The sequence below is a fragment of the Solea senegalensis genome, linkage group LG14 (genome assembly GCF_019176455.1).
Source record: "Solea senegalensis isolate Sse05_10M linkage group LG14, IFAPA_SoseM_1, whole genome shotgun sequence".
In the NCBI taxonomy this organism is placed as follows: Eukaryota; Metazoa; Chordata; class Actinopteri; order Pleuronectiformes; family Soleidae; genus Solea; species Solea senegalensis.
In genome coordinates, this window is record NC_058034.1 from 25,320,271 (window position 1) to 25,339,049 (window position 18,779).

General features: G+C 42.9%; 4 protein-coding genes and 1 long non-coding RNA gene across 6 annotated transcripts; 3 read left to right on the plus strand and 2 right to left on the minus strand.

Moving 5' to 3' along the window:
- Positions 1 to 986: 986 nt before the first annotated feature.
- uck2a (uridine-cytidine kinase 2a) lies at positions 987 to 3,458 on the plus strand. Its single transcript, XM_044044560.1, has 4 exons — positions 987 to 1,062; positions 2,776 to 2,883; positions 3,029 to 3,125; positions 3,247 to 3,458. Exons 1-4 carry the CDS (start codon positions 987 to 989, stop codon positions 3,431 to 3,433), a joined length of 468 nt encoding a protein of 155 aa, XP_043900495.1. The 3' UTR covers positions 3,434 to 3,458.
- A 53-nt stretch (positions 3,459 to 3,511) lies between these two features.
- LOC122780338 lies at positions 3,512 to 5,334 on the plus strand. Its single transcript, XR_006361687.1, has 3 exons — positions 3,512 to 3,571; positions 3,929 to 3,977; positions 4,458 to 5,334. It is a non-coding gene; the product is annotated as an uncharacterized LOC122780338 (long non-coding RNA).
- Positions 5,335 to 6,242: 908 nt separating this feature from the next.
- Positions 6,243 to 8,726, minus strand: aatf (apoptosis antagonizing transcription factor). 2 transcript variants are annotated; one of them, XM_044043206.1, is made up of 3 exons: positions 7,026 to 8,726; positions 6,921 to 6,970; positions 6,243 to 6,821 (listed from the first exon to the last, which is right to left on the minus strand). In XM_044043206.1, exon 1 carries the CDS (start codon positions 8,644 to 8,646, stop codon positions 7,033 to 7,035), a length of 1,614 nt encoding a protein of 537 aa, XP_043899141.1. In that variant the 5' UTR covers positions 8,647 to 8,726; the 3' UTR covers positions 6,243 to 6,821; positions 6,921 to 6,970; positions 7,026 to 7,032. The 2 variants fall into 2 exon arrangements, with proteins under 2 accessions (XP_043899141.1, XP_043899140.1); XM_044043205.1 differs by having other exon boundaries at positions 6,921 to 8,726.
- Positions 8,727 to 9,534: 808 nt separating this feature from the next.
- Positions 9,535 to 13,014, plus strand: magoh (mago homolog, exon junction complex subunit). The gene is made up of 5 exons (XM_044043211.1): positions 9,535 to 9,727; positions 10,044 to 10,102; positions 12,362 to 12,472; positions 12,552 to 12,634; positions 12,706 to 13,014. The coding sequence occupies exons 1-5, from the start codon at positions 9,637 to 9,639 to the stop codon at positions 12,803 to 12,805; spliced, it is 444 nt and encodes a 147-aa protein (XP_043899146.1). The 5' UTR covers positions 9,535 to 9,636; the 3' UTR covers positions 12,806 to 13,014.
- Positions 13,015 to 13,021: 7 nt separating this feature from the next.
- On the minus strand, positions 13,022 to 18,752 carry cpt2 (carnitine palmitoyltransferase 2). The gene is made up of 5 exons (XM_044043201.1): positions 18,227 to 18,752; positions 16,757 to 16,837; positions 16,586 to 16,692; positions 14,981 to 16,288; positions 13,022 to 14,167 (listed from the first exon to the last, which is right to left on the minus strand). The coding sequence occupies exons 1-5, from the start codon at positions 18,424 to 18,426 to the stop codon at positions 13,839 to 13,841; spliced, it is 2,025 nt and encodes a 674-aa protein (XP_043899136.1). The 5' UTR covers positions 18,427 to 18,752; the 3' UTR covers positions 13,022 to 13,838.
- Between the last annotated feature and the right edge of the window lie 27 nt (positions 18,753 to 18,779).

Below are 18,779 nucleotides of genomic sequence, written 5' to 3' on the forward strand. Positions count from 1 at the left end.
AAAGACATTTGGTGGATTCAGTTTGTAATGATTTCTTTGTTTTAAGGAGCAAAGAAACCAGAAAATATTCACATTTAAGAAGCTGAAGCAGTCAGAAGTCTTGTTTTAATCATGAAAAAAGCTTCAAACCGATTAAACATGATCAAAATAGTTGACTATTCATTTAGTAATCGATTAATAATCTAATCAATTACTTCAGCTCTAGTTCCTGTCAAAGAGTAATCACTGGTTGTAACTACAAGATTTTAGTTTTAAAATCTTACCTTGTCAAACGTACACATCCCACCAATATATACTTTCTTTTATTTTTTAAATTTTCAGATAAAAAAAAGTAGAAAGAATCACATTATAAAAGTAATAAACTATTAAAGAAAACAGTATAATTAGTGCGATTTAATGATTTTTTAAAAAAAGCAATTCTGGTGCCAGTCAGTCATTCTGACTGGCTCCACACACACACACACACACACACACACACACTTTTGGCAGGCAGAGGCAGAGAAGTTAAAACCTGACAACAAACTGTCATTTCATCAAAGACGTGCCAGTTGAATCCTACAAAAACAAGCTTATTATGTTATATTTACAAGGAAGAAAATAACATCTCTTTATTAATAAATATGTGTAGCAACGGTCACAGTCATAGTTTAAATCAATAATTAAATAATATTATAATATTTATATATATTTATAAATATATAATATTGCATATATAATAGTACAATGTAATATTATATGTATATATATATTATATAATATAATACAATAATATGATATAATATAATATATAAATGATAATTGTTCCAGTCGAAAATACAAGTACAAGTGGAACACATGGTCAGATGTTTGAATGTTCTCTCTCCTTGACCCCGCCTTAAAAGCATCCCCAGTGACGTCATCACCCCCGTCCTCAGATGGAGGGAGGAGCCACCGGTGATGCGTGTGTGTGTGAGTGTGACGGCAGTGGCCGGAGCTCCACATGAAGAATGACAGGCGACAGCGAGACAAAGACAGGTGACACATCCGGACACGAGAGCCTCAGTCCGCGGCCGTTTCTCATCGGTGTGTCCGGAGGAACCGCGAGCGGCAAGGTTTGTCCCTCGTCACCTTCATCACAGCTGATGATGATGATGATGATGATGATGAGTCTTTGTTTTCATCTGTTTCTGTGACAAACAGTCATCACATCAAAAAAATGATGTTAGTGAGGTCGACACACGGGTCTGTCAGCAGTGAAGAGTGTGAAGATGAGTTTGAAAAACTAAAGTTCAATTATGACAAAATCAATGAAATGAAAAAAGTAAGAAAAGTTGTTCATATGAAAAGAAAAGTTTAAAGTTAAATTGTAAGGTGACAACGTTGAAATGATGAGAAGAAAAGTTAAGATAATGAAACTGTGCCAGTTCTTCCCAAACACACCCATGGTAACCCAAGTTACAATTATGGGATGGACAGCATAGTAATAATATGATATACAAGTTAAAAAATTATCAGAAAGTTTAAGTGATAGTCATAAACGTATATGAGAAAAAGCAGTACATGCTGTAAAAAGCGTTAAAATGATCCAGCGTCACTTGCAGAAATCCACGTTTTCTTCAATGATAGAAAAACTCAAATGAAGTTTGTTGTTGTCAGTTTAACTTCCTGCACTCACACACCTGCTGTGTGTGTCTGTCTGTGTGTGTGTCTGTCTCTGTGTGTCTGTCTGTCTCTGTGTGTGTCTGTCTGTGTTGTGTGTGTGTGTCTGTGTGTGTGTATGTGTGTGTCTGTGTGCTGTGTCTGTCTCTGTGTGTGTGTCTGTGTCTGTGTGTGTCTGTCTGTGATTGTGTGTGTGTGTCTCTGTGTGTGTATGTGTGTGTCTGTGTGCTTGTCTGTCTCTGTGTGGGTGTCTGTGTCTGTGTCTGTGTGTGTGTCTCTGTGTGTGTGTGTGTGTCTGTCTCTCTGTGTGTGTGTGTCTGTCTGTGTGTGTGTGTGTGTGTGTGTGTGTGTGTGTCTGTCTGTCTGTGTGTGTGTGTGTGTGTCTGTCTGTGTGTGTGTGTGTGTGTGTGTGTGTGTGTCTGTCTGTGTGTGTGTGTGTGTGTGTGTGTGTGTGTGTGTGTCTGTGTGTGTGTCTGTGTGTGTGTCTGTGTGTGTGTGTGTGTGTGTGTGTGTGTGTGTGTGTGTGTGTGTGTCTGTGTGTCTGTGTGTGTGTGTGTGTGTGTGTGTGTGTGTGTGTGTGTGTGTGTGTGTGTGTGTGTCTGTGTGTGTGTGTGTGTGTCTGTGTGTGTGTGTCTGTGTGTGTGTGTCTGTGTGTGTGTGTGTGTGTCTCTGTGTGTCTGTGTGTGTCTCTGTGTGTGTGTGTGTGTGTGTGTGTGTGTGTGTGTGTGTGTGTGGTGTGTGTGTGTGTGTGTGTGTGTGTGTGTGTGTCTGTGTGTGTGTGTGTGTGTGTGTGTCTGTGTGTGTGTGTGTGTCTGTGTGTGTGTGTGTGTGTGTGTGTGTGTGTGTGTGTGTCTGTGTGTGTGTGTGTGTCTGTGTGTGTGTGTGTCTGTGTGTGTGTGTGTGTGTGTGTGTGTGTGTGTGTGTCTGTGTGTGTGTGTGTGTGTGTGTGTGTGTGTGTGTCTGTGTGTGTGTGTGTGTGTGTGTGTGTGTGTGTGTGTGTGTCTGTGTGTGTGTCTGTCTGTGTGTGTGTGTGTGTCTGTGTCTGTGTGTGTGTGTGTGTGTGTGTGTGTGTGTGTGTGTGTGTGTCGTCGGTGTGCAGTAGATCATGGGCTTCTGGAGTGGGATGAGATGGACCAGCTTGTGAGAGACAGGTGATCATCCTCAGTCAGGACAGTTTCTACAGAGTCCTGACCACAGAGCAGAAGACCAGAGCATTAAAGGGACAGTTCAACTTTGACCACCCAGGTACTGTACACTGAAATAACTGTGACCACATGAGAAACCATTCAAATAACAGCACTGAGTGGTGTGGATTATAAATATATGAAAATAAACAAACATGTAAACATATAATGAACATATAGTTTCTCTCATGTTTGCATCTGCGCAGATGCTTTTGACAACGACCTCATCGTCACGACTCTGTGGGACATCAAGGACGGAAAGACGGTCCACATTCCCGTCTACGACTTTGTCTCCCACTCCAGGTGACAGAGCCGCGCTTCCACAAGAGAACGTTAAATACAATGATAATAACACTGAACACACAGAGAAAGATCAACGTGATCCGTAAATGCTTTTATTTTGAAAGTCTGGTTGTGGTCGCAGGAAGGAGGAGACGGTGACAGTGTATCCTGCAGACGTGGTTCTGTTTGAGGGAATCCTCACGTTCTACTCTCAGGAGATCCGAGACCTGTTCCACATGAAGCTGTTTGTGGACACGGATGCGGACACACGTCTGTCCCGCAGAGGTGAGACACAGGCCGAGTCATTGTCCTCCTTCTCTGTCCCATGAGTCCTCTCACAGCTGGACGTGTTGTGTGTTTACCAGTTCTCTGGAATCCCAGTGTCTTGAGTAAAGGACCTGGAGGGGGTGTTCTACGCTCAGTACATCAACTTTGTGAAGCCTGCGTTTGAAGAGTTCTGTCTGCCGGTGAGTGTGTGTGTGTCTGTGTGTGTGTGTGTGTGTCTGTGTGGGTGTCTGTGTATGCTTAATGTATTGTGTCTGTGTATGTATGTATGTGTGTGTGTGTGTGTGTGTGTATGTGGCCATCTGTGTATGTATGTGTGTGTGTGTGTGTGTATGTAATATTGTGTGTGTCTGTCTGTGTGTATGTGTGGCGGATGCGTGTGTGTGTGTCTTGGCCAGCCTTGTGTGTGTGTGTGTGCTGTGTGGCCAGCGTGAGACGTGTGTGTCTGTGTATGTGTGTGTCTGTGTGTGTGTGTGTGTGTGGACGTCGTGTGACGTCGTCGTCTCACGGTCAAACCTCTTCTTCTCTCACGTGTTTAGACAAAGAAATACGCAGATGTTATCATTCCCAGAGGAGCTGATAACACTGGTGAGTATTTATGTTTCACACACACACACACACACACACACACACACACGATTGTTGTCGACCTTCACACTGAAAACTCTCAAAACTAAAGAACAAACAGTTTAGTGTTTTGACTGTAGAGAAACAACATGATCACGTCTTTATCTTCACTGTGAGACACAGGAAACTGATGTCTGTAAACCACTCATACACACACACACACACACACACAGAGACACAGACATGCACATGCAAACACACACACTTTCACCCACTCTCACACACCAAACTCCACAGAGAAAATCAGTGATTTTGTGTGAGTGGGAGAGTGAGTGTGTGTGTGTGTGTGGGAGAGTGAGTGGTTTACTGAACTTAAAACAGCTGTACTTCAAAAATATACAAACATATTTCACAGAATTTCAAAATAGATTAAATGTGTGTTAAACTTGGACAAACCATGACAAACTGTGTGTGTCTGTGTATGTGTGTGTGTGTGTGCAGTTGCTATAAATCTGATAGTGCAGCACATTCAGGATATTCTGAGTGGAGGTTTGAACAAACGACTCAACAGCTGCTTTAACGGCTCTGGTTCAACCAAGACTCAACCAAACAGGCCTCACTGAGTGCAGCGCCCCCCTGAGGACGAGAGAGGACGGTTCCGTCTGCACGGGTCCAAAGGAAAGCGGGACGAGAAAAATCGCTCCTGATTTAAAAAACAAAGACATGTGATCACATGACGGCCTTTCACCGCACAATAATCCCAGTGTGTGATCAGACTGATTCTCTTCATCAATGCCAAACTCTGACGTATTACAGTATTGATTTAGAATTGACTGAAGAGGATTAGAGTGTGAATGTTTGTGGAAAACAACATACAAATACAAAATGTCACAATTCTGAGATTAAATAGATTTTTTATCTCAAAATACTGAGAAAAAACCTGAGAAATTACTCAGAATTCTGACTACATTTTAGATTCTCCTCGTCCAAACTGTCCCCTCACAAGTCAGAATGGTAATTAAAGATATATAACGCTTTATTTCTCCTAATCCAAATTCAATTCAACATATCTTTGAATCCTTAAAAGCTGGACGATATCTGTTAAACATCTGCCGTCCAGCTATTACATGTTAAAATGGCTTGTCATAGTATTAAAGGGTGAATATTTGAGATCTGTCCATCTGATGTCCCCCTCAGGTCATGTGACCAGTCTCCAAAGAAAACATCCTTTTCTGTCCTTGAAACTGTTTTTTTACTGTTTCTCTGATTTTATTTGACTTTCTTAAAGTTCAGGATTGTTTTAAGTGTGAACATCTACGGTGTCAAGGACATGTTCACGTCTTTGTCTCACTGTCAGACACACTTTACAACAGGAAACTTTCACACACACACACACACACTCACGCTCCCACACCAAAGTCCAGAGAGAAAACCAGTGATTTTAACATCAGACTGACCTCAGTGACACAAAGTGACCACACGAGGCAGCAGAGGACCAGCAGCTGTGTCCCTGTGAGCTAAAATCACTGATTTTCTATCTGGACTTTGGTGTGTGAGAGTGAGTGGTTTCCAAACTTGAGTTTCCTGTTGTAAAGTGTGTCTGACCGTGAAATAAATCAGATGATCAGTGGAGCTCAGTGGCTAACTGCACTTCTAAAAGACTGAACTGTGAATCCTTTGTTTCAGATGAAAACTCATAAATGTGTTGTGAAACACGGGTGTCTGCCTGTGTTCATGTTTCCCATGATGCATTTCTCAGGTACTCTTTGCTGCAGTCAATAAATAAATCTGATGTTGATCAAAAATGATTAAAATGTCATGTTTATGATTTTAATCTGGAAATAAATGACTCCTTTAAAAAAAAGCCATATAAAAAGATTCACGGGGTCATTTTTCACAATAAAACGAATAAAATAATGACTCTTATTTTTCAGTAAATGAGGACCTTACAGCTGCTAATCATGATAAATTCCACCAGTTTCCCCAAAAACGGATGAAGATGGAAGAAAGTGGAAAATGTTCATATTGAAGATGAAAAATCTAAAAACGTATTTTTAAAAAACGTAATTAAACTGTTTACTAAATGAATCTGCTTTTTAATCATTTATGAATCTATTGTTGCAGTCATACGCGTCAGTGCAGAGGAAGGATTGATGGTTTTCTGCTTTTTTGAACTTAACTGGTTTAAAATCGACATTTATCACAATAATTATCCATAAACTACAACCTTTTCAGTCACAACACCCACTGCAATCAATCAAAAATAAATAATAAAAGCCATGAAAATTGATGTAAAACAATTTACTTGAATATAGTTCAGGTGTTCAATATCTTAAGAACATGTTTTTAACAGGGAACTGAAGTTTGTAAACGTCACAGAGACAAAGGACAAAATCAGACATTAGAACTCAACAACTCCTGTGTGTGTGAATGTTCTCTGTGGACTTTGGTGTGGGAGAGTGAGTGGTTTACAAACTTCAGCTTCCTGTTGGAAAAGTCTGTCTCTGAGATAAAGACGTGATCATGTGACGTAGATGTATGATGTTTGTTTTCTCTGCATCCATTTTATTCCTGAAACTGTCCATCATCGTCCACACCAACAGGAAACGGGTTCTGCTGCGCTGCGTCTTTTCTGTGTGCAAAGACAAAGAATACTTGGTTTGTGTCCCGACACAAGAACGTCCTCACATGTCTCATGAGAACATCCTCATCGTCACTGTCTCATGAGAACGTCCTCACGTCACCGTCTCATGAGAACATCCTCACGTGTCTCATGAGAACGTCCTCACTGTCACTGTCTCATGAGAACGTCCTCACCGCCACCGTCACATGAGAATATCCTCCGTCACATGAGAACATCCTCACCTCCTCTCTCATGAGAACGTCCTCCGTCACCGTCAAATGAGAGCGTCCTCACCGTCACATGAGAACATCCTCACCGTCACCGCCTCAGAACATCCTCACCGTCACTCTCTCATGAGAACGTCCTCACGTCACCGTCACATGAGAACGTCCTCACCGTCACTCTCTCATGAGAACGTCCTCACGTCACCGTCACATGAGAACGTCCTCACCGTCACTCTCTGACCGCAGAGTTCCGACCAAAGAGTCCTCGATACAGTTCACTGCGTGCCTCGTCGTCCATGGCGCTGTGGTCGACTGGTGCCATGAAGTTCACCAGCTTGCTGTGGACGTGGAAGCGGACCTTGCGTCCCTTGCTGGCCTTGGTGTCCACCTTCTTCTTGATCTTGCTGCGTAGCTTCTGGATGGCCAGCCACTGCCGGCCCATGGCCACCTGGTCGTTGGGATCGGCCGCGCTCGTCTTGCGCTCAATGAGTTCCCTCAGCAGCTGGTGATAGAAGTCGTCATCGTCAAATATGTCCTCGTCCAATTCTTTGAGGTGTGTGTTGGCCTTCAGTTGTGGTTGTGCGGTGTCCCCATCCTCAGCAGGGACGGTCTCGAGCGGGGACACCTCCTTCTTCCCGAGGGTCCGGTATTCTGAGCGGCGGGTTTGCGTGCGCCGCAGCAGCCGCTCTTTGTCCATCAGCACCTGCTCCACCTGCGTCAGAATGTTCCGGTCAAACGCTCCGAAGCCTTTGCTGCTCTTCCCGGTGGTCAGTCGGGTTTTGTCGTGCCACTTCTGCAGCGTGGTGTTCTGGTATGGCTGGAAGGCGGCAAAGCGTTTGGCCATGAAGTCCGGATACTCTGTCATCTCCAGTTTCCGCTTTGGTGGTCTTACGTCCTTCACCGTCTCCTCCTCTTCCTTGTCCTCATCACTGTCGATGTCCTCGTCTTCACCCGTGGCGTCCGTGTCCCCCAGCGCGACTGCCCTGGTGTCTGAGTTCTGACAGAGCAGCTCATCCTGCAGCTCCAGCAAAGTCCTCTGCAGGGCCTTCAAAGCTTTGTGGGCATTCTTGAGCGGCGCTGCCAGCTCAGCCCCGCCCCTCTTCTTGAACTCCGGGAGCATCTGCGGCTGTGGAAGTTGATTGGCCGTTACCAGAGCTTTCTGCATTTTGATTCGTCCCTCGAGGAGTTGGTCCCACAGAACCAGCTGGTTCTTCACGGCTCTGCCTTTCGCCACCTCCTCGTCCACCTTCTCTTTGGAGAAAGTGCGCACCACTTCCTCACCGTCTTCATCTACCATTTCATCACCATCTCCCTCTTCATCGCTGTCTTCAGTCTCATCATCATTGTCGTCGTCGTCATCATCATCATCGTCGTCATCTTCACTCACTCCCAGGTCGTCCATGCCTTCCGTCAGTTTATGGAAATCCACACCTTCAGGGAAGGTGGTGTCACAAACTTTCAGTCCAGCTTCTTCCTCATCATCTACATCAATTCCATCCACCTCCTCCTCCTCACCTTCTTCCAACTCTTCAATGCTACCCTCCTCCTCCTCATCTTCTTCCTCCTCACCTTCATCATCATCATCATCTTCCTCCTCCAGCTGTTTCCGGGACACTGTTTTACCCACGTAGCGTCGGTCGGTGTCAGAGAGCAGGGTCGCGTTGTTCTTCCGCAGAGAACTTCGACCGAGTCCACCTTCGTCATCATCATCTTCATCTTCATCATTGAACTTCTCCACCACTCTGGCTTTGGTCGTTTCGTCTTCATCACCGTCCTCCGGATCCACGAACTTCGGCAGCGGATTCAACAAATCCTCGAGCTGCTGAGAGAAGGAAGCCGCCATGACCGACGACACGAGGACAACAACTCGCACGTGCGAAGTGTGAAGACGCTGGATCCCAGGAGTGTGTGTGTGTGCGGGTGGTGATGACGTCAGTAAAATGCGACGAAAATCCTGGACTTTTAGGCCCCTCGCTTTGTCTTTCAGGTGGATGAATCCTTTCACTGACTGCAGCTCGATGAACAATAATAATGATAATAATAATAATAATGTCAGATTTAACTGAAATAATATACACACATATTGTGTGTATATTATTTCAATTTATATTCCTGTCATATGGTAGATTGTTAGATAGATATACAGACAGACTTTTATTTATTTTACTTCTACAACAAGTAGACCACACATAACCAAGCTACTTATCCACGTGCAATATACTTATATAATTTCCCATGTTCAAGCTTTGTTTATAATGTAAATATCAAGCCCATACTGTATATATTCTACATTCTATTTGAACTTTGAGTGTCCTTTTTTGGTAATGCATGTTTATTATTTATTATCTTTATCTTTAGTGGCTTTGCAACTGTAACAATTTAATTCCCCACTACGGGACTATCTTATCTTATCTTTAAACGTAAGTACATTTTATAACGGAAAATGACAGTAAAGTACAGTAAATGCCATGTACTTTAAGTACTTTTACTTAAAAAGTAAAAGTACTTTTACTTTACTTAAAAAGTAAAAGTACTATTACTTTTATAAAACTTTTTTACGATAATAGAAAACTTATATCAACTTCTACCAAAGTCATTTTCTGGTCACATAGCTTTAGACTGTTTAGAAGAGAAGAGTGTGAGGTGAAAGAAACATGGAACTGTACATTTACAATCATCCTGACAGCCAACAATCAGGGCACTAAAAACGAACGCATTACTTGACTCCTTTGCGCATGCGCGGCGGTTTCTCGAGTCCCTGCGTTGCTGCAGCTCGCCGAGTTTTGTTCCGCTGTTTCGCCAGAGAAAAATCTTAACTTTCTGGACAGTTACCATGTCAACCAGCGACTTCTATCTCAGATATTATGTTGGACACAAGGGCAAGTTCGGACACGAGTTCCTGGAGTTCGAATTCAGGCCCGACGGTGAGTTTTATTTGGCGGTAACACGCCGCGGCTAAGCTAACGTGGCTAACCGCCGGCAAGTGTGTGTGTGTAGGCCGCAGCGAGCCGTCGTAACTAGCCGTTAAAGATGAAACCTCAACATGATTCCCCTCGAAATATAAACAAAACAATAATAGTCGCATCATAAACTATAATAATTTGTGAATACGTGTATGTTTTAATCAATTTATTTCCAGTGTAAAAACGCCATGCCGCCACCAGGGACGCTAGCAAACTCGCGTGTTAAAAAGTAGTGCATTCAATTCAGATTTGTCTTTAAATGTTTGTTTTCTTGCAGGTAAACTGAGGTACGCGAACAACAGTAACTACAAGAATGACGTCATGATCAGGAAAGAGGTAAACACTGTTCTAGAACACGTTGGTGTGACTATTTCAACTGTATTTATGAGGTTTCTCACGTTGTCTGGATTCATTCATGGCGTTAAGTCCATTGTCTCACTGTTAAATGTTAGAATTGTAACTTTAACTCAATTAACGCTATTGGGACTGTTATTGTTCCAGTGTTTTGATATGTACAATAAATAATCCATATAGAATTGAAGCTACTGTGAAAACATATGGGTCAGGTTTTAATATGATAGTTGGTTAAATGTGATTGTTTGTGGAACTGACACTGAACTCTTGTATCAGTGAAAACACGGCGGGGAAAAGTATGATTTTAGTCACTTAATAAAAGACTCACTTTTTAAAACATCCATCTGCTTTAGAACATGTTTTGCCTTGTAATTTTGCACTTAAACCGTCTTTTCTAAGTGAAAGTCTCTGACACTGGGTAAACCACTCACTCTCCCACACCAAAGTCCACAGAGAAAATCTGTGATTTTAGCATCACACAGACTAGATACACTTAAGTTTTCAGCTGGAAAAGTGTGTTCAACACTGAGAGTAAGAGGTGAACATATTCTTATGACATCACAGACCAGGGCTGTCGATTTTCCTCTATAATCCCATTCAAAGTCCATTCCAAATTTCTAATAAAAATTTGAATAAGTTTTAACTTAATATCATGTGGTTGTTACACGTTGTGTCCACTGGTGGCCCGCAGCTTACTGTCTGTGGTGATGGAGAGCACTGACTCGCGTTGCGCTCTCCCAAGTTTGTCGCTGATGCGTCTGGTAATGTTTTGGGCGGTGTGGCTCGTTTTGAAAATGATATCTTTCAGCTTCCATTCCTCGTCTATGGAATGTGCGGTGACTGTGGCGTGTGCTGAACAATGAAGAACAGTTTAAAAAAAGGTTTTAACTTTAACACTTTTATTCCAAACGCATTAACTTTCCTCTTATTTGATACATTATAGTTATCAGTCAGACCACACAGAGGAAAACAGTCATGTCAAGCACGTGCATGAGATTTTTTAGCATGTCGATGGCTCTGTATTTGTAGCGTTTAGATGTTAGATGTTTAGATGAGTCTGTGTATCTCCACATGTAGCAGCAGGTAGAATAGATAGGTTTGTTGATAATAAGTAATAAGGTGGTTACGGTCGTCTGGTGTCATTTGTAGGCGACATAAGAAACCACAAATCTCGTCGTTTTTTCTCGTTCGTGATCTCCTCGCCCTCAGCACTCACTCGATGTTCACATGCTACTGCTGTTGTTGTGAGTGAGACACGGGGAAGAGGATGTGACTGTTCAGTGATTGGCTGTTTGACTCAGACCACGTTACAGGCTGCTGGTTACGAGGGAGGGGCTGAGTTTGTTCATGCAACCAAACCTGCTTTGTCTATTTTACGAGCGCTTTTTTGTTTTGAGTGACTTTATCAAACGTTTTTTCCACTGATATCATGGAAGTGTCTGTCACGATACATATCACCATCGTATTATTGTCCAGCCCTAGTTGTGCGAGGGCCACGCACTAAGTTTTTCACATGTGGAAAGGCAGAGGAAAGAGGTCTGGGCTGGAGTTGCCACGTTTTAACATGTGTATTAAAAACAATACACATCCGAATAGTAACAGCATTAGATTACTATTTTTTTTTTTATTTTTTTTTTTAATATTTGAATTATATTCAACTCCCGAAATTCGTTCCAACAGACCTGGTGTAGAATGAATTATGTAGTTCAGTGCTGACTGTGGCACCTGAACTCATGCAGTATGATGTGTAGAGAGAAGGTGAGTTGATCATTTCATGTTCTAGTACAGTGTTCCTGACCGGAACCCCCTGTCCAGGGCACGCACACAAAAAAGAATGAAGTAAAAAGTTTATTGTTTTGTTCCTATTCTCACAGTGTATATGGATAAAAACTGTCCTGTACTTCCGTTAAATCAAAACCAATGTATTGTCCTGTTTTCTTTTTTTTGATCCTGGTGAGTCTTTGGTACTTTTACGTTTCTCACACAACAGGAACGTTTTTATTTGGATGATACTGACGTCTGATTATCCAGTAGAGTGTCTGATTGGGATAATATAATTATATTAACCTCACAAACTCAGAGCAGTCAAAGCTCTGTGCCCCCCCATGTGATCTCTGGCCCCCCCAGGTTGGGAACCATGGTTCTCGTAGAATAAACAGGTCTTATTTTGTCAGTATCAGATTGTATGTATATTATAAACACACATGGCTTCAAAGCTCACTTGTCTTCTGTTTTTCTCAGGCGTACGTTCACAAAAGTGTGATGGAGGAGCTGAAGAGGATCATTGACGACAGTGAGATCACAAAGGAAGACGACGCACTGTGGCCGCCTCCTGACAGAGTCGGCAGACAGGTCCGTGTCTCTGTGACCAGTCAGGTTTATTTACAAAGTTCACTTTTCATAATAACCTGAACTGTGTGTATCTCCATAGGAACTGGAGATCGTCATCGGTGACGAACACATTTCATTCACAACTTCCAAAATCGGCTCCTTGATCGACGTGAACCAGTCAAAGTGAGTGATGTCATGAAACGTTGATGTTTTCACATTCGTCTGGTTTTTAATAGCTGCTGTTGTTATTTCAGGGATCCTGAAGGTCTTCGTGTCTTCTACTACCTGGTCCAGGACCTGAAATGTCTGGTCTTCAGTCTCATCGGCCTTCACTTTAAGATCAAACCCATCTAAACAAAAAAAGAAGTGGACTTTCCTGGTTTTAATTTGCTTTGGCTCATGTTTCTGTTGTTGAATGACCACATTTGTACATTTGCTTTTGGTGGAACTTGTTTTTTTATTTTAAATAAAGGGTTAGAAAAACAGAACTTCTTCAGCCTTCGTTGCTTGTAGAAACAGAATGACCCTTTTTCTCTTTTTTAGAATAAAATAACTTTCTTGTACAAGATGTTTTTTTTATTCCATCATTCATTTATTCATTCAGCAGCTTAAATGCAATAATTTTACAGTGACGTGGGTTAATGTTCTGTTTTTAATTCACATACAGTCACTGATAAGGCTCAGCATCAGAAGTGACACAAAAATGTTAGGTTTCACATGCTTTTAAACATCAACCTGTGGAGTAAAACAAAAGTGCAACAAAACATGTTCAGATAAATGTCATGATGTGACAGATTTGTTCACATTAGTATCTAAACTGCTTATAATTGATAAAACATCTCACCATTAATCACTAAATAAGTTCAAACCCCAGTGCTCAGGTTTTCTTTGATTTTGCAATTTTTACTCACATTAAGTCAAAAATGTTCATCGACTAATTAGAAGTTGAAGACGACGAGTAGTTCAAGTGTTTGTGAAGTGTGGTCAAGACACTTAGAAAGGACCTGTGCTGTAAAACTGAAGTTTGTTGCCACATGAAACGCTCACGTTCCCACAGAGAAAATCAGTGATTTTAACATCACTAAGCTCTTATATTTCATTTAGATTTAACTCAGTGATACAAAGTGACCACACGAGGCAGCAGAGGACCAGCAGCTCCTGTGTCCCGATGAGCTAAAATCACTGATTTTCTATGTGGACTTTGGTTTGGAAGAGTGAGTGGTTTACAAACGTCAGTTTCCAGTTAAAAAAGTCTGTCTAACAGCGAAATAAAGATGTGAACAGATTCTAAATTTATTGTACACGTTGATTTTATTCAACAACTCAAGTGACTAAAATTTGTTTTCTCCAGCACTTCAAAAAAACCCAAGCTATCCCTTTAACCTTCCTAACTGAGTGGTTTCCCCTCCAGGACGGTGAAAATGTCTTCTAAAGACTTGTGGACACACTGCAGGAACTCGTGGACGTTGCGAGACGGGTAGCTGGACACATTACAGCCGATCCAGTCGTCGTGGACGCCGTATCCCACACCGAACCCGTCGGGCACCACTGGTGCGAAGCCGCCGAGGCTGACAGCGGGACTGGTGAGGGTGCTGGTGGACAGGATGTTGTGGTTGATGGCGGCGTAGGCGGGGTCAGAGTAAAGGCTGTGCAGGGTTCGGCCCTGTGAGTTGGCCAGGTACCGCAGAGCAAAGAGGTGACGGTCAAACCCTTGACCTGGTGACGGACAGAGAAGCAGAGCTTATGTGAGAGTTGACACATCAGCTGTGTGGACTTATTTTAAAGAATCAGCATAAGACAGACAGACATGGTCTCAGACACAAGAATTTTAACCTCTTAACAAAACACTAACCTGTTAAAATCTACAACATTTTAAGTCTATGTTCACGTCTTCATCTCACTCTCCCACACCAAAGTCCAGAGAGAAAATCAGTGATTTTAGCTCACAGGGACACAGGAGCTGCTGGTCCTCTGCTGCCTCGTGTGGTCACTTTGTGTCACTGAGGTCAATCTGAACAAAGGATTTCAAACACTGAAGTGACAAAATCAGACATTAGAACTTAGTGATGGAGGCAGCAGTGTATGTGTGTGTGTGTGTGTGAGATGTTAAAATCAGTGATTTTCTCTCTGGACTTTGGTGTGGGAGAGTGAGTGGTTTACAAACTTCACTTCTGTCTGACAGTGAGATAATAAGAATAATTTCCCAGTTTTTAGATCATTTATCATCCATCTAAAGTGGCAAACATTGTTTCAAGATGTAGAATTTTACAGGTGTGGATTTTATTAGGCAAGTCTCTTGTTAAGTGCCTAAAAAAGTTTCCATCCATAGAAAGCCCACCCGTATTCTGCAGGTTTAAGCACAGGGGGCGCTCACAGCACACTCGGTCAGTAACTCATACATCCACACTTCAATGAATTTGAACTATCATTTCAAGATAAAAGAAGCAAAACAGCAAAGTTCAGGGGTCACGTTGTGGTGTTTTCCCTGTTTAACGTCATCAGAAAGTGGTAGAGAAGTCTTTCACACACCCATCGCTGCCTCCCTCGTGAGCTGCCCGTGATATTTGGAGCAGTCGCCAAGCATGGCCTGGAGCTGCTGCACACTGTGTTCACCTGCCTCGCGAACGAAGGCGTGCGAACACCGCTTGGTGTATAACGAAGCCGGGCGGATGGTCTCCGTGCGGCCGTGCTTGAACGCGGCGGTGCTGCACGACTCGTACGTGGCCACCGTTTGTCCGTACTGCCTCAGGAAAGCCATCTGAAACGCCAGCTGAGCGACGGCGTCAGGACTCAGCTTGTTCTTCTTCAGCCGCTCCTTCCCGCCCTTCTTGAACTCCATGGCGTCGATGGTGAGCTTCGACACCGCCGCGTCAAAGTTCTCCTTCGCTTTTTTGATGCCGTCCTCCAGCTCGCCGTCCAGACTGAAGGTCAGCCTGTGCACGGCGGAGGCCGAGTCCACCGCGGTGGCGGCGACGGACCCCGGGTGGACCAGTGGCTGCTCCGTGGTGTCTTTGAAGATCTCGTTCTGAAAGCGGAGCACGGCCACGCCGTCGCCCCACGAGTGCTCGAAGTTAATGGCCGCCTGTCCGTCTTTGGCGACGATGACGCTGAAGGACTTGTCGTACCAGCGGTTGCAGCCGTCGCCGTGGAGCATGTTGTGCGAGATGTGAATGTGGTCACGCATGTTCTCGTCGTCCAGGCAGAGGCAGAAAACCGCGCTGTCCACGAGGTGCAAGCTTTCTGCGTTTCCCGCAGCGGAGAGCTTTTCCCTGAGCCCCGCCCACACGTCCCTGTTCTCACTCGTCAGCGCCCCCAGAGGAAAGGCAGGTGCTGGCGTCGGGTCAGACAAAATGTACTTCAAGTGCGACTGGATCTCTGCAGGCCTCACTAAATTCCCGTCACGGTCCACGATGTCAAACACGTACATGTTCCTGTTCCTCATGACTAACAGGTGTCTGGCTCCCTGATCGGTGAAGAGCTCGTCTCGCCCGCGCTTCGGAACGCGCGTCGAGTTGAAGAGGCGGAAGTACTGCGACATGTCGAGTGGGTACGCGTTCACCATGTAGGCGCCGTACCACGACAGAGCCGACGGAACCCAGCGGATGAACCTCTTGAAGCCGTCCGTGTCGCTCTTAGCCGGGTTCAGGTGGAAAACCTCGGGCTCCAGGAGTCCGGCGCGGAGCGTCTTCATGAAGCGCACGGCCGAACACACCATGTTCGTCGCCCGCACCAGCTGCTCGTTGTACTCGGGCTTCGGGTCGAGGTTGAAGGACATGAAGGGGTTAAAGTTCAGCACCACGGAGTCTCGTGCAGAGAGGTACATGTCGAACCACGGACCTGAAATAAATCAAACAATATTAATACTTAATACGGACAAATACAGCAATCTAAACGTTTCCCTGCTCATGTCAATGAACAGCGTCAATACTTCAAGCTTCCACGTGGTGGCACTTTTATCTAAAACTAACAAGAAAAGGGGAATTCTGGTATTTTTTGGAAGAAGCTCAAATGTCCATTTCTGAAACTCAATGATCTCGACATAGAATTCCAGGACGGCTGCCTTCGTACACACGCTGCTACTTTTACAGTTAATTGCACTTTTATTGTTTAAAAGAAATTCTATGACGAGCTCACCTGAGATGTAGCTTGTGTGCTTGTTGTTTTTATCTTGAATCACCAGTTCTTCATGCAGCTGTTTTCCAACTCCACTCTGGAAATCCTGAGCCAGCTTCTCTGTGGTTCTGAAGACACACACACTTTCATTTCCATTCATGAAATAAAAACACGCGTCTCACTGACACAAACCTGTACTGGTCATCGTCCAGCAGAGGCCGCTGTGCAGCTAAATATCTCCTCATTGTATCCTCCAGTTTTGGTACAGGTAGCCTGATGAATTAGAAAATATTAATTTTCACCAGTTAATGATTGTCAGTATTAGTAGAAAATTGACTTCAACCCAGAATATCAATTAACTGTAAAATCATTAAAAATTCAGGCCATTCAATGTAATTATGTATTTTTAAAATAAATGTTGGAAAAAGGACTTTTTTTTCTTTAATAATTCAAACAAATGTCTGTGATTTTTCTTTGTAAATGTGAATATTTTCTGGTTTCTCTGCTCCATAAAATAAAGAAATCATACAAACTGAATCATTTTGTTTGTGGAGACATGGGAGAAGCTGAAAATCACAGAAACTGGATTTAATTATTTTTAAAACACACACACACACACACACACAGATATATATATATATACATTCATACATGTTTGTATATGTTTTGTATATATATATACATACATTCATACATGTATGTATATGTTTTGTATATATATACATACATATATGCACATATATGTATGTGTAGTATGTATATATATATATATATATATATATATATATATATATATATATATATATATATATATATACACACACATATATGTATATATATATATATATATATATATATATATATATACATATACATATACATATACATATACATACATGTGAGGCTACGCTCGTTTAACATATGCAAGAAGCTCCTGTGGATGTTCTACCAGTCTGTGGTTGCCAGTGTTCTCTCCTACGCTGTGGTGTGCTGGGGCGGGAGCACAACTAAGGCAGACTTCCACAGACTAGAAAAACTCATCAGGCGGGCCGGCCTCTGGTGACAGTGGCAGAGAGAAAAACTGTGGACAAACTGCTGAGCATCCTGGACAATGCCAGCCACCCTCTGTGTGTGTGTTGTGTGTACGTATGTATACATACACATATATATATATATATATATATATATATATATATATATATATATATATATATACATATACATATACACACATATATATACATATATAGCATATATATATATATATATTTTTAGCTTATTTTATTCTATTCTATATTTTATGGTGTTTGGTAACTGGGGTGTTTCTCTTTCCAGTCTCCTGAAAAGTGCGACTCTAATCTTAACAGTGCTGTGTGCTGATGTTGGAGCTGTTAATTTCCCCGAGGGAACCTTCCAAAGGGATCAATAAAGTCGTCTGTCTGTTGTTTATGTGGCTGTCACTGCCCCTGGTGGTCACTCAGGTGAAATGACGTGCACTTTCACCTACATTCCTTTCTGGGTCATAGGTTTCCTTCACTGCACTCATTCATATTAAAGCACATTTGTTTACAATTAAACCCCTACTTTACATATATTTATGTAAATATACATATATAATAATCTAAAAGTGCAGCGGAAGCTGCTCCTCCTCCTCCTGCTCACCTGGGTAAACTCTTCTGATAGTGCATTGTTGGGACCAAACTCCGGTGTAAACACTCGTCTTTGCTGCTGTAGTTTCTGTGCCGGACGCCGCTCAGAGCTGCGGTTCTTGAACGCACCACTGATCCACATCTCCTCAGAGAAGAAGAGGAAGCAGAAAAACAAGAAAAAGAAACGAGCTGAGCTGATAGCATAGTCGCCATTTTCTATACAACACACACCGGAAGTTAAATACGATGAACTTTAACTTGAAAAACAAACAGAAGAACAAACAGAGCGAAACGACACCGCTGCTAACATTAGCTGAGATGTTGGTTTCGCTGCTGATAAACTGCTTTGTTTTTCCAAAAGCAGTTTCAAACACAGCTGCCAAACCAACGATTAATCGGTCGTTTCACACGATAAACCGCAAAACCAACCACGTGAAAAAAGAAGAAGCGAATTTATTTATGATTTGAAAAAATAGCTCAACAGGAAGTTCAACCCGGCAGCTAGGGCCGTCACGTGACCTTGATGACGTCTTCTTCTTCTTGGTTTGTCATGGCGGCTGGCCACC